This window comes from Brachyistius frenatus, unplaced genomic scaffold, assembly GCF_029030835.1.
Source record: "Brachyistius frenatus isolate BFR_SWC_R1_liver_20210118 unplaced genomic scaffold, ASM2903083v1 Contig_50, whole genome shotgun sequence".
Classification (NCBI taxonomy): domain Eukaryota; kingdom Metazoa; phylum Chordata; class Actinopteri; family Embiotocidae; genus Brachyistius; species Brachyistius frenatus.
Window position 1 is genome coordinate 747,290 of NW_027210649.1, and position 15,505 is coordinate 762,794.

Below are 15,505 nucleotides of genomic sequence, written 5' to 3' on the forward strand. Positions count from 1 at the left end.
CATAAAAAAGGAGGCATCCTCTGTCTCCATTCAGAGACGATTTGTGGCAATGGTTACACGGGGGCGTCATTGTTTTCCCTTGAGTGGGCTCTTACATAGAGACCAATATAATTAGCTGTTGTCTTGTGGAGGAAGTGCGGTTGGTTGTTTTCTTCATAGAGTGGTGACCAGATTTCACGGAATTAAGTGCCCATCTCACAAACATAAATCACGAGTAAGCAACAGCAGCTGGATGTCTGGTACATCAGTCACATGTCTGGAAAATAATCCAGTTATTAGAGTTTATTTCAACATCAAAGTGGTTTTATTTTCCCACCGCAGTGACTTAACTGGTCATATGTCATCACCTTTACTAGCAGGTGGGCAGCTGATCGTCTTAGTTCTTAATTTATTGGCTTCCTTTGACGTAAACAAACATGACTGGGAAGTTATTCTTACACACTTCCAGACAAATGGCTCTAAATGATGGTGGAAGAAGGCGTGATCGCGCAGTTAGAGTCGGAAATATGTGATGGTGTCTGCAGTCCGCACATCACATTCCTTGTAAAGGTTTATTATGTGGTTTTCGAGGCAAATCCTGAACAGACAGCTGGTGGTATAAAAACTGAGAGCCTAAGTAAGTAAGAAACCAGCTTCAGCACTCATTTAGAGGCGCTAATGCCGCACAGAGCATGGATGTAGTGACGCTGAGAAAGATGCTTAACTGGTTTATTCATTGAAAAGGTCAACTGGCTGGATTGGATTTAAAGTTTTTATTCCTCCGCTGATGGAAAAATACCCAAAGCGGAAAATGGATTACAGGCTGAAGTTAATGGTGCTTCTTGTTTTGCTGACAATAGCTTCATCTATTTCTCAGAGCAGCAACGACCTCACAGAAGCGGTGGTAAGAAAACGCAAAACGATTTGGAGTTACTGAAATATAACTTAAAATGTTAATGAAAAAAAACTCAAGAGTTAATAATTTGCATATAAATTGCAGAGAAAAAAAATGTGGACGCAGCATTCAACTGAACACTGTAGAGAGAGTTGAGTTGTCAACCAGTTTTATGCTCACTAAAAACACTAAGTGTGATGGTCGGCTATAATAATTACAATAAAAGACTTTGTTTTAACGAAAACGAAGATCATGGCTGTAAAACGTTTTTAAATTGCTGCTCATTTAAAATCTTTGTGATCTTGCATGTTTCATTAAGACAGTTCAAATGACTCAGCATACATTTTTTGGTGGTATTGGCTGGGATTACCTATCTGGGCAGTTGTGCAAAAAGTTTTATATATCAGTGCCACCCTGGCTGAAGGTGTTTAGTTCAGGGTACCAAAAAAAGTCCTATTACATATTAGTAAACAGATTTCTGTGGGTTTAAATACCAAAAACCATGTCAGTATAGTTTTACATCTCCTCTCTTAAGCTTCTTTTCGGAGCTCTACCAAGAACAGACTGTTTTGTGTCCGTGTCTTTAAGGCAAATTGATATCAAGAATCCTCTCTTCTGTTCTTTTGTGAGTGACACACATCCAGTCCAATCACAGGTTTTCTTTGGTCTTTTTTAGCTCTTTAATGGATGCATCTCAACGAGTTCTCTTCCCCATAAAAACTTGAACAGTGGGCGAAGGGCGGACATATGACTTGAGTGTGAGGTTGTGACATCACAAACTTATGGGAATCCAAACGGCACAGTTGCTGAATACGGGCTGTTTCCATTTCTCCATGAACGGAGCATTTTGACACTTTCACAGTATTTATAGAGCACCAAAACCTGATTTATAATTTTAAAAAAAGATGAGGAAATCTGAATTTGTACAACATGGGACCTTTAATGTCTTGAGTAGAGTTCAATAAGTTCATCCTTGATACATCAAATAAAGTGACTGCTCTTCCTTTAGGCTTATTTAAAGAAGTACGACTACCTGCACATCCCTCTGGACAGTAAAAGCCAAAACCATCAATCTGAGGAAATAGTGGAAGCCTTGAGGTGATCATCTCTGACCGTCTTCATTTTCATTTATTACTTAGACTTTATTTCAATCAAATGTCAATTTTATTCATCAAAATTTAATTTGAATGTCAGAATCTTTCAGAAAGTGACCAACCTGCAGACATCAGGAAAACTGGATTCAGCCACACTGGCAATGATGAACAAACCTCGGTGCGGTCTGGAAGATTCTTTCAATAACAAGACTCTCAAATACAGAGTCATGGGTGGGTAAATTAAATATTCACTGTGCCATAAAGTGTGTAAAAGTGTTAAATTATGTTCACTGAAACTGTAATTGAACAGGTCACTGGCGTAAGAAGATGCTGACCTACCGCATTTACAACTACACGCCTGACCTGGGTCAGGGAAAGACCCGTCTGGCCATCCAGACTGCTTTCAAGTACTGGAGTGAAGTTTCGCCTTTAAGGTTCATAGAACTGCATCAAGGAAGAGCAGACATCAAAATCTCCTTTCACAGGAAAGATAAGACGTGTCCGGTGCCTTTTGATGGACGAGGTACAGGATGAAACTGTGATCTTCTGATCTCCGCGGTTTAATGTTGTAAAGTGATATCTGAAAATGAGATGTCCTCCTGCTCGATAAGGATCCTTGCTTTGTCTTTAGGCCACATTTTAGCCCACGCTGACGCCCCCGACTCAGGCATTGTGCACTTTGACGAGGACGAACTGTGGACAGAAGGGAAGACGCTCGGCTCCAACCTGAGGATTGTGGCGGCTCACGAGATCGGCCACGCTCTCGGCCTGGGACACTCACAGCACTACAGCGCCCTGATGGGACCGGTATACAACGGGTACCGCGCCGACTTCAAGCTGCATCCAGATGACATACAAGGGATCCAGGCTTTATACGGTAATACCAGAGCATTATCAGGATATGAGGGGTCTTTTAAATACTCCTTCTGCAACATGCAGTGTCGTCCTTTCTCAGGAAAACCAGAGTGGAGTCCTCCACCCAGGAAACCGGGCCAGTTGGTGCCAGGAGGAGTGACTCCAGATCCTTGCAAGGCAACTCTGGATGCAGTTATGTTGGGTACAGAGACTCAGATGCTGTCATTAACACATACTTCTCTCTGTGTTAAGAAAACATGCAGTAATTTCCCCTTTCAGGAAGATGTACCCACAGATATTTTTCCCCTTGCAGGTCCTTTGCGTAAGACGTATATGTTCAGCGGCCGGTACGTGTGGACGCTGTCCAACTCTGGCTACAACACTCCTGTTCTGATTTCTGCTCTGTGGAAGGATCTGCCAGGGAGCCTCCATGCAGCTGTTCACTCTCCGCGGACTGGCAAGTCCTACTTTCTCAAAGGTGGATCCATGTCATTGTTTCAAAATGTCTTACAGGGGTACAATGAACAATGCTGGCAAAGTTTTATCCAACGTGTGTGTGTGCACTGTTTTTTATGTTCTCTGAGTTTTATTCTAGTGTTTTCTTCTCTGCACATGTCTTCTCACAGACGACAAAGTGTGGAGATACACGAGCTTCAAACTGGACAGCGGCTTCCCCAAACGTTTGGCCAACATCCCTGCAAACATCGACTCGGCGTTTTACTTCAACAAGAACAAAAAACTGATCTTCTTCAAGGTAAGAAAAAAGATAACGTTTGCTTCAATTATTTCTGGTAAATAATAATAATAATAATAATAATAATAAACCTCTTTGCTTTAGGGCTCTGGATACTGGCAGTGGGATGAAATTAGTCCCACAGACTTCAGCTCATACCCCAAACCTATCGGGCAACTCGTCCATGGAGCACCCAGCAACACCGATGCAGCTTTAATGTGGACTAACGGCCACATATACCTGTTTAAAGGGACCCAGTACTGGCGGGTAAACCGGCACCACCAAGCAGTGGAGAAGACCTATCCTCTCAGCACGGCCTCACGCTGGATGCAGTGTGACGACTGAGCCAGCAGAGGCCACCAGGGATTCAACACCAGATTACAGTATTTGTAGTGGCTAAATAAGGACACTGTATTTGACTGAGCTCTGCCGCACTCTCTTGTTGGCATATAGGACCTCCTATTCAATTCCTATTAAAAAAATACTCTTAAAACTGCTGTGAACTTTAATTCCACCTAAACTCCTGAGCTGGAAAAACTTGATATGATCATCTTTGTCTCGCTTTAAGAATTGTACACATTACTGCTCCTTCTCTGCTTTAATGACATTACTTATACAGAGAATCAGTAGTCAGGCAAACACAAGAGATTGTATCATTAGCTTTAACAGTCATTTTCAGTCAAAAGTATGGATTTCGTTGCTGGTGCACAGTAGACATTTCTCAGTTTTATCTTTTTTATCTATCTATCGTCAGTTGCAGCTGTGGCTCATTGATAATTCCTTTTTTAAATATTTAACATCGAACCAAGGACAGCGGATGAAACTTAGCTGTCTTGGCAAACTTAGTTATTTTCAGATAAACTAATCAAATAAAACAAGGTGAATAGGTGAAAACATGGGTGGGTCATCATTTAAAAATGTATGACTAGTCATTGAAAATTAAATATCAAATGATTTATGCAACTATATTTTCCCACGTTATTCTGGACACGTGATGTAATGCATTACTATTGCCAGAAGTTGGCAGTAATGCACCTAAAAGCTGTTTGACAACCGCCATTAAACAGATAAAGGAGGAAAAGAACGTATCACTACCAATGCAACAGTAAAACATCTGTGTTGCTTTGAAATTAGATGCTGTGGTGCAAAGCACCACTTCAACAAAGTAAACAAAAATAAGGTGCAGTGGAAACTCTTGCAGGTAAACCAAGTATACAAGTCCAACACAAATACACACAGCGATCTAAGATCGACGCACCGAGCAGACAAATCAACCACAGATGAACAATTTTTGAAGTTTGATGGCATTTGTTGAGGCAGAGTTTACGACATTAGTAAGTCTCTCTCTTTTGTGTGTGTGTGTGTGTGCAGCAACAACAGAACTGGGGATCTTCCAATAGTTTATGAATAATTCCCAGCACCCATTGAACAGTATTTTAGCATCACTAGTGCATTAATGATCTTCTAAGCATGGTCACTTTAGCTGTTTTAGTTAGCCTCACACACTGCTGTCAAATCAATGTTTTATTGATTTATTTGTCCAGAATGACACATTTCTCATGTTTAATCTAAATTGTATTGCAATATGCTGGGATCAATTTATTTTTTATAACCTGTCATAATTTAATTTCACATAAATCTAGACATGTTATATATTCAGTGACGTGGACGGTTTCCATGTAGAAGTATTCAGAGAATAAAAGGTTGTGGTGTGAAACAAAACGCTTGTCTGGCAGATAAACTGCTTAGAGCATGTGGCCATCATGAGCCTGAAGACTGTGGATGCTGCATTAATTCGTCTTATCATTCAGGGGATGATCTCCGAGCATCTCAAATCACACTGTGTGCATGCTGATGAAGCCGGGAAAGAGGATTCAAACCACGGATCAAAGATATTTTTCCTTGTAAGTGAACTATTCAAAAGGGAATGTTTGATCCTCAGTATATTCCTCAGATGAGCGCCGTTTACAGTTCCTGGAAGCTGCGTGCCTTCAGACTGTAAAAACAGGGGAGGCAGCAGTCAGAGGCACCATGGAGCCCGTCTCAAAGTCAAAGTCAATAAGAGTGTGTGTGACGGTGCTGACGCTGCTGGTGGAAGAGCCTGTTTTCATCTGAAGCTCCTGAAGGCTCTGGAGGTAACTCTGGAAAGAGGAAGAAACGCTGTTACTGCACTGACCTTCAACTGACGTTAAAAAAAAAAAAAAAAAAAAAAATTATAGTTGATGAGGCTATATGAATGCAAAGAATCTTAAACACATATTGTCAGGCTTAGAATTTGCCTTTGGTCGAATAAAAGCTGATTGAAAAGCTCATGTTATAGATTTTTATTTCAACCACTGACCGGTGCCAGGACGTCCCCCGCGTAGCGCTTTAGGGTTGGAGGCCTGCGTCGACGGTGTGGTTGAGGTCTTCCCCGTGTCTCTCTATATTTGTGCTTCCTGCCATGTTTCTTGTGTTTTTTATGTGCAGCTGGAAAGCATGAAAAAGAGGACAAAACATTAAGTACATGATGAAAATAGAGCATCATAGCCTGAGCTCGAACGCATCAATGTGCAGATTGAATTAAACTCACCGTCTCCGTGTGACAGTCCTCTGGCAGTAAAAAACCATTGCACCAGGACACCTGTGAGACTCAAAGCAGGACAGATCCCAGTGATCACCCAGTTAAACCAGCAGAGTGGTCGTGGGGCAACTTGACAAAAGAGATCGTACACCTGATCTGGCAACATAAACGTCCCCAGCAGGTAGTCCGCACACATCATCGCCGTGGTTGCTCCCAACACAGACGTGTACATGATGCTGAACAGTTTCTGGCACAGAAGTGTGACAACGGCGGTGGTGATGCTGGAAGCCAGCACGGCGCCGAGAGGCAGCCACACCGGAGTGAGGCTGTGAAACTGTCCGACCACCACCAGGACGCAGAGGGAGAGCAGGCTTCCCAGTTGCAGGCCGCTGGAGATCAGTCCCATCGTGGACACCAACATGGTCGTCAGCCCGCACAGCACGCCCACGCCCAGGCCGATGCCCGCCTTCATCTCCATCCCCAGCTGGGCGTTCAACACGGGCTCCTTGTGGTACAACAGGAGCACGGCTGCTGAGCCGAACATGAAGCCCGAGAAGAACATGACCATCTTGAAGCAGCGGTATCCTGGAAGGAGCATTTAAAACAAGGTTACACTCATCTTCGTCAATTACTTAATTAGCACTACTGCCTCACATCAATCAAATACACAAATCACAATAAAATTTGTAGCGGTGGTAAAAAGAAACAAAGGAAGACGAAATATAGTTGCTTTCCTTTACTATAAAAAGTAAAAGAAATAAGAATTTACAGCAACTGAAGATTTGGTCTCCGAATAAAACCAAAATTTATGAAGTAGTAAAATCACAGCCTCATTTTGTCAAGGGGTGGAGTTGGACTGGACCCAAACACAGACACAGACACAAGTTCACAAACAGTTTTTATTTGTACACAGGTGGCCAGGAGCCTAATGTCCCCTTTTCTCCTCCTCACAAGTCGGGAGGGAAACTCGACCAAACTCTCACCGGGGGCGAAACCAGCTGGTGCGAACCCGCAGGCAGGAGACTAGCTCGACATGTGTGGTTTCCTGCAGTCCGACACAAGAGGACAGCAAACTGGATCCACTGGCGTGATTTCCCGAGGTCCGACACTAGAGGGCAACAGACTGGATACTTGCGTGACAGGGTAGCAGGCAGGATGAAATGGGTGGTAGTCCACGACACGGCCGGTGACAGGAACAGGCGGAACGGTGTCGTCGATCCGGCTGGACGCTAGTGGCCCGGCATCGGCGACCTGCCCAGAATCAGGAAACGGAGGGGTGGCATCGTCTACCCGGTCAGAAGCTGGTGGCCCGGGGTCGGCGACCCGTCCGGTGACAGGAACAGGAGGAACGGTGTCGTCGATCCGGCCGGAAGCTAGTGGCCCGATGTCGGCGACCCATTCAGAAACAGGAACGGGTGGTTTCCCGCGGTTCGACACAAGAGGGCAGCAGACTGGATGCCTGCGGGGTCTACCGAGGTCCCGTCCGGTGAGAGGAACCGGAGGGGCTGCGTCGTCGACCCGATCGGAAGCTGGTGGTCCGGGGTCGGCAACCCATTCGGAGACAGGAACGGGTGGTTTCCCGCGGTCTGACAGGTGGACGGACGGATTGGGTGTGACAGGATCAAACTGGCAGTATGGACTGACACCTAATGACTGCAGGACCTAGGGTTGATATAGTCCAGGGAGGTGATTAAGAGAAATGAGCAACCTGCAGGTGGTGATCAGTTGGAGTGGTGGCAGCTGTTCAGACTGGTGAGAGGTGCAGCCATGGGAGGTGACTGGAGGAGGGCAGAGGAGGACGGAACAAAACACAAAGCACATGGGAAAACAATAACAAACAGACAGGGGAATGACAGCACACATGAGGAGAGGTGATTGGGGACAAAATAGAGGGAGACACACTAGGGTCGGGACAGGGATCCTGACACATTTTGTCTTATATGAATTTCAGTCCGTAGATTAGATTGACTTCACTTACTTTCACAGATTCACCTGTTCAATTGCTCGTCACAGCAAATATCCAATCAGAAAGTCACAGGCAGAAACACACAGAGCATCAAATTGGTAAAGAAAGGTGATTTAAGTGACTTTGAAGGTGACATGGTTGTTGTTAGATTGTTTGGTTTGAGTATTTCAGAAACTGCTGATCTACTGGGATTTTCACACACAACCATCTCTAAGGCTTACAGAGAATTGTCTGGAAAAAAAAATCCCCAACATCCAGTTCATGAAAATGCCTTGTTGACGGCAGGGCTTAGAGAGGAATTGCCAAACTGGTTTAATGCAAATAGAAAGGCAACAGTTACTCCAATGACCACCTGTTACAGCCAAAGTTGATGTAGAAGAGCATCTCTGAAAACACAACACGTCGAACCTTGAAGCAGATTGGCTGCAGCAGTAGAAGAAGACCACACCGAGTGTATCGACTGAACGGCATTTAAACACCACTGCCTGTTTGAGTATTGCTGCTGACCATGTCCATCCCATCTTCTGACGGCTACTTTCAGCACATCATATCACAAACCTCATCTCAGACTGGTTTCTTGAGCATGACAATGAGTTCACTGTCCTCCACAGTCAGCAGATCTCAATCCCATGGAGCAACATTCAGAAATGTGGTCGAACAGGAGATCTGCATCTGCGTCTTTTTTTTGTCAGGGTACATAAAGAGGCGGAGAAACGACTATGCTTAGGAACTGAATATAAAGCATTTCAGGACGAAAACCTTTTTGTGGTGCTCATGGGAGACAAAGATCGTTGTTAGCGATCCAACCTTGGTCTTGTTTATATTCTAAAAACATTTCCACGCTGCAGCTGTATCCTGGTGTCTTGTCAGTCCATGTGAGCTGAACACTTGTATGTGCGTGACACAATAAATAACTAACTGACCTCAGAAACCCCAAATTACATCAGGAAACACAACTCTGACAACACTCATCTCCTACAAAACAGCTGTCCCCAAAATATTAATGATTTACGTTCATATAATGCCTCACATGGCACTCAGTTAGAGAGTTACTGGGAACACAGGCTTCGGCAGCATGTGTGTTTGCATAATGTCACATGTGTTTGTGAGGAGGTCCACAGGACACAACACTCCTACTCATGTTCACAGTTTGTGTTTATTGAAGTTGTTGCCACATATTTTCTCAATGAAAACACTGGGTTAATATTTATTTTTATACTGCAATATATATATATATATATATATTTTTTTTTTTGCACAATACAGCATGTTGCTCAACATGTATCGTAGTTAATTATCCATAAAAATACATATTGACTGCCTGAACACACGTAAGCAGCTGTCGGGTTAAACACCACGCCAGTAGGATGTCATTCGGTGCAACAGGTGGCCCTTCATACACGCTGTCTCTGTCAAATTGAGCTTATCCACCCCGGCTGCCTGCACACACCTGCCACCCATGGTTTAAGTCATCAGGTGAGCTAAAAAAAACAACACTTAAAACAGAGAGGGCAGTTTGTTTCCTCAGTGGGCTTTCCTTACATTTAACAATCATTATGAGTACATACCGAAGAAGCAGTAGATGAGGCCGAATGAAAGGCAGACGGAGCAGACAACGGATGGGATGAGTTCATACTTTGTATTAATCCCAAACGTACATATGTCCACTTCGGTTAAGCCAGCTCCTGACTCCTCAGGAACATAGAGGGAAGTGACTGCCATTGTTGGGGGATTATTGCTTCTGTCACTGTGCAGCTGGTTTGGACGTGAATCTGCTTTGTTCATTGAAGGGGTGAAACCGGAACGTCCTGCATGAGGCGTCCAGGGAAGGAGGAAGCTCCTGCACCAAGAACATGTGCTAAACTGTTTCCTGCTGTGCACCTGCAAAGAGACAAAACTGTTTTCAGCTTCGATAGCAAAGAAAAACGCAGATTCCGTTTTTTTTCCCCATCCGGCTGCAAACCTGAGACTCATAAATCATCAACGCTCGACTCTCCTGAAAAATATTACTTTTGTTCAACTCAAGATGTCATTATACTTGGGAAAGACCTGCAACTTGTTATTTAAGTGAACATATGGGAGGATATGACTCTTTCCCATGTTCAGGAACCAGAGAAGGAAACTGGGGCTCCCCTCTGAGTTTCTCTTTTGTTCAAGAACAGGATACAGATGAGGAAACGACCTGGTGACTTGATGTCATCCTCATTCAGATGTATTGTTAAGAGCATGGGGTTAGGTGCTCTGTTTACTGAACAATATAATAAAAACAAATAGCTCAACAATAACACAAGTGGAAGCAATCAAATATTCAGAGATTTTACTTTAGTAAAAGTAGCAATGACAGTGTGGAAATAAAATACACTCTACAAGTTCTGCAGTCAAGATTTTTAAAAGAAGAATATTAGCATCGGGACATGCTTTAAATACCAAAAGAAAAAGTACTCATGCAGAATCTCCCATTTCAGAGAAGTGGATATCACATAATTTGATCATAATTACTGATGCATCACTTTAATGTTAATGTAAGCTGGTCAAGGAGGGAGTTAATAAATCCAAAACATCTCATATTTGCCTCTGAATATTGGTGGAATAAAAGTATTAAAGATAATAAAATAGAAAAATAGAAGTACAAGTACCTCAAAAAGCTAACGTATTCAGGTAAATGTACCACTTATATACCAACTGTGCATTGCTCATGAATGGAATTAATCAATACAAACTATTATTTTGTTAACTAATGTGTCTAACAGCGTAAAGGCATGGCGCATGTTTACACACTCCTCTTATCTTGGCTCATAGTATGACTGTCTACCTGCAGGGTGTATTACTGTAAAGACATTATAAGCCGGTCGGGCAGATCCCGGGGTCAGCAAATAGAATTAGAGGAGCTTTGGCAGGTGAGCGATCCTCCTGTTAGCTCCGTGTCTTCGTGTGAAGGTGAGTGTAAAACACAAAAACACTCTCTAACATGTGAGCAGCCAAGGTCAAGTTCAGATAAAAGCCAGACGCACTGTAGTAGATTAAAAAACTGATTAAATGTTAAATTTTTCTGTCAGTTTGTAGTTTTAAAATTGTAACTTCCTTTTTCAGTGTCTGTATGATTGTCTATAAAAACAAACAGTTGAACAAAAATACTGACAAAAGTACATCTCAGTCTCTCAAATAAAAAAACATGGCATGAAGGAATAATATTTCTGTGGCCTACCGTGATTGAAGCATATCTTCACAGAGTAGATTCTTCACGAGAGAAACCAAAGTGTCTCCATTGATATTTTCCAGTCAAATTCCAGTAAATCCAACAGAGAGCGAGCAGTCAGGAGTTTTGTCAGGAGTTTATGTGACTTCGTGGTTCCCTCTGGAGAGCCGTGGGTGAGACTCAGCGTCCGGTGCACTAAGTCCCTCATCTGTGTTCATGCAACAGCTGACGCCCGACTCTGAGAGAGAGACCATCTGCCCCCAGCGTCAGCAAGAGGCTGCTGCCAAATCCGAGGCCGAGCCAGCGGAGAGTTCAACTCTCACTACCCATTATCTGACTGAAGCCCCAACTCTGTCTCTGCATTATCAGCTCAGAGGTTTATTTCACTCAGTATTACTTTTCATGAAGGTTAAATTCAGCTGGATGTAAAAAGGATATTGCTTTGGACCCCGATTTGTCTTCACTTCTGAGACTTTTCTAAAGAATCTCATTAAATCCCTGACCGATGAGTTTATACAAGGGATAATATAATGTGCATGTTTTTAGCCATGCTAATGGATTTGCTTTGGGGTTGGCAGTGGTGGTATACTAAATTAACTTTTACTAAAAATTGTGAAGATATTTATGCTCCGAAAAGGAGAGCTTGGTGATCCCCAGTTTACATTTCTGATTTGTTCTTACAACCCCGATTGGATGGATTACGGTGACATCTTGTACAGATATTCATGTCTGTAATAAACAGAACTGTAATAAATTTGGGAATCCATTGACTATTCATCTGTTTATGGCCAAAATAATCTGAAAATCTAATGTTATACCCATCATCCTCAGCTGCCCCTCCATCAGGCCAGATTGTGAACACCTGAGAAACACTGTCACGTATGAAACTTGTGTACAAGATGTTGAAAGTGAAGGTATAAAGACTTGTTGTTTGCTTGAGGATTTTCACATTGGCAGATGTGAACATTCACAACACTGCAAAATGAAACGGTGAAAGTTGTCAAGTGGTTAAACGAGAAATTACTTGCACCTGGCGGGGAAATAGTCTGGTACACTATCACTAGGATAGGTGCTATTTTAACTGCCTCCACCTTCAAATGTCCAGATGAGAGACCGCTAACTGTCTTCTCACTTAACTCTAGAAAGCAAGAAATCAAATTGTCGACTCATGTTTGACAAATATAAACATTCGCCCACACTGTAAACTATTTTGGTAAAGAAGAGGAAGGAGTGTGTTTCTCATGGGTCACCTCTGCTTTCAGAGAAAAGTTTAATGTCATTTCATCATTTTCCTGGAAGAAGTGGGGCTATAAATTGTAGTTTTATTATATCTTCCCTCTATAGGCTGTTCTGATAAGAACATGTACTTACTGTGACATTAAGTTGTAAATTAACACTCAATCACTAGGGATATGCTCTAGGCAGTTTACAGTGTAGTAATATTTGAGGCAGTTAAACAAGAGTCTTCATTTATAGATACCACATGGATATAAAACTATGTCTCTTGCTGCTGTCTACAAGCAGAGCCGAGCAGCAGAGCATGAAAAGACCTCACATCTAAGTCAGCGGCTGATTTATGGCACAAACACCACTCATCAAATGTCAGGGGGAACGGATCTGATTGATAATGACAGCACTGATCGTCATATCACTACAGGGACGCTGAGCTGCAATGAGGCTGACGTAGCCGGTGAAACTCAGCTGTCTGGCAGAATTAAGTTCCTCTTCTGAGGAGTTTAATAAAGAAACCAGCCTGTTGTGCTTTTATCAGTTAAATATGTCTTTCCTTTGTTCGCTTTAGAGGATCCAAAAACAGCATTCTGTTTAAAAGTTGAGAGATCTGATAAAATACGACACAAGTGCTTTGAGAAAATATGTGCGAGGCTTGTTTTGTTTATTTTTAGCCAGGAGCAGAAGCAGCTTTAGTCCAGACTGAAATATTTCATAAAATGCCAGCATACTATTATGGTCCTTGGACATTGAATTCTGTTCTTATCAATTCCATTTAATTTACTCTCCAACAATTAAATGTCGAGCACTTAGACATCAAATGACCAATTCTGTTGGAAGGGTTGTGAGGACATGTTGGTCCTGTAGAGGGCACTTAAAATGCTCACACAGTATGTCATTTTGGGAGTCACTGGAAATCGGTTCATTGCGTTTTTCCTGTTATGGGGACGTGCTGATGGCTCAGCTGTACTTTAAATGTACTGCCAAGTAGCAAATTAGTAGCATGTTAGTGCACTAAAATAAGATGGTGAACACGATTAACTTCACACCCATGTAACACTTCTTTATTCATTTCCAGTTGAGGTGGTTCTTTTTTTTTCTCGAGTTTCTTTTTTGTGCTGAAATTAATTTAAAATCTTTTTTTGAAAAGAAATTTATTGATGCAGTGGAGATCAATCTCTCTCCCGTATAAGCAAAAAAAATTGCCTCCCTTGTTTAAGTTACGTCTTTGCGTGCATTTTAAAAACCACGAATTAGTAAATATTTAATGGAGGAAAATCCTCCCCTCCAGAGACAAATAAAATATACATTTATAACCCTTTATTGATGGGCTTTGTTGCTCCCTGAAATATGAAAACGTAGGTTTATCGATTTATGAGGATAATGTGTGTGCGGTTCTTTATGACATTTGTGATTGCAGTGCAGGGAGTATTGATCAGGACAGACTATTTCACGTCTCTGACTGAACTGTATTTTTCCACCTGAATCGTTTGAAGACCCATTAAAGCGAGGTTATATTGATGCCATGAATTTTGAAGAAAAAGAAAATGCTCTGAGCAAAGAGGACATTTTTTTTACCATTTAGATTGTCACTTGAAATTTAATGACCGATGACATGACTTCATTCATTTTTATTATCAATCATTTTATTTTATTGTGATCAGAAAATTGTTTTATCTCAAATGTTAAATAATAGTTGTTGTTTTTTTCGAGCATCAGGCAACAAAAGCAGTCAGACTGCAAGATGTTGACCAGATGCAACATTTTCTATTTTGCCCTTTTTGTTAATCATCATGCATGAAATGAAGCAGCTCTGTTTTAAAGTGTTTTTGTGGCTGAGCGCCTTGGGCTTGAATATGTCCAGAAACAAGGAAGAGATTCAACTGTTGTGTAACATTGACTGAATTATATTTATGAATAATTTATAAATGTATTATCAGTGTTCACACTCTTCAATAGAAGACAGATGTTTATTTAATTTTTCTTGCCGGAACAAATTCATTTGACATTTTAGATCAAAGTAAAAGTTCATAAACGAACTACAGAATGAACTACAAAGCTCTTTGCTGCCGATGACACAGTCAGACACTGTGTTAGACATGTGGAGTTATGTTTCTGATTAACATTGAACAAGTATGCATGACCACGGCATTTGAAGATTACCAATATAAGTGGTTATTATAGAATTACTATTCAAGAAGACCTCATACATCTCATTATGCAGCAGAGAGATATACGATACTTATACATGCATACATGCAGTTAGGTATAACTGTAGATTTACATGCAGGACATTCAGCCAACGTTTTCTGACCATCTCAGCAACATTTTAACCAACAAAGTTTGTATTCAGGTTCAGTGATGACTCACAATTTTTTTTTGGAGCACCAGATATTTTTAATTGCTGTAAATGTAACACCTCTAACAACCTTATTGACTTAAAACCAAACATGAAGTGAGGCCTCGGAAAAGTTCAAAGTGCGCTGTGATAACCGCTAATCAATAGCAAAATGTTTGCTGTGGCTGGGCAGAGTAACGATTAAAGGCTTGGACATCTACTGAAGCATTCACACATGTGCTTCATCGTGTCCCATGTTTAATACCACATCCACCTATTCATAAAAGTAACTTCTAACACCTTGAATACACCATTCTCAAAAGCCTGATATTTATGTTTATCTGTAAAAAACACAAACAAACAAATAAATGCATTGGAAGAATTTCCACCTTGTCAAAGACAGCCGTAGCCAAAGACATTATAGTTATGGGTTGTCCGTCCATCTTATTTAATCTTAAGAGCACCTAAAGGGAAAATCCTTAAATTTGGCACAAATGTTCACGTTTCAAGAATGAACTGATTTGAATTTGGTTGTCAAAGGTCAAATCACTATGACCTCACGTCTTCGCAGCAACATCTATATTTGAAGCATTGCCTACTGTCAATCAGCTTTATTGGGCAAAACAAGTGAACACATAAAAGATTCATACAGAGTC

At 41.7% G+C, this 15,505-nt stretch overlaps 2 protein-coding genes across 2 annotated transcripts; one reads left to right on the top strand and one right to left on the bottom strand.

Annotated features, from left to right (window-relative positions):
* Positions 1-790: 790 nt before the first annotated feature.
* Positions 791-4,002, top strand: LOC138624175 (matrix metalloproteinase-19-like). The gene is made up of 8 exons (XM_069704155.1): positions 791-883; positions 1,884-1,972; positions 2,069-2,199; positions 2,279-2,491; positions 2,600-3,025; positions 3,137-3,301; positions 3,450-3,577; positions 3,662-4,002. Exons 1-8 carry the CDS (start codon positions 791-793, stop codon positions 3,899-3,901), a joined length of 1,485 nt encoding a protein of 494 aa, XP_069560256.1. The 3' UTR covers positions 3,902-4,002.
* A 1,065-nt stretch (positions 4,003-5,067) lies between these two features.
* On the bottom strand, positions 5,068-11,459 carry LOC138624233 (transmembrane protein 198-like). Its single transcript, XM_069704227.1, has 5 exons — positions 11,291-11,459; positions 9,654-9,966; positions 6,129-6,704; positions 5,898-6,025; positions 5,068-5,697 (listed from the first exon to the last, which is right to left on the bottom strand). Exons 2-5 carry the CDS (start codon positions 9,868-9,870, stop codon positions 5,548-5,550), a joined length of 1,071 nt encoding a protein of 356 aa, XP_069560328.1. The 5' UTR covers positions 9,871-9,966; positions 11,291-11,459; the 3' UTR covers positions 5,068-5,547.
* Between the last annotated feature and the right edge of the window lie 4,046 nt (positions 11,460-15,505).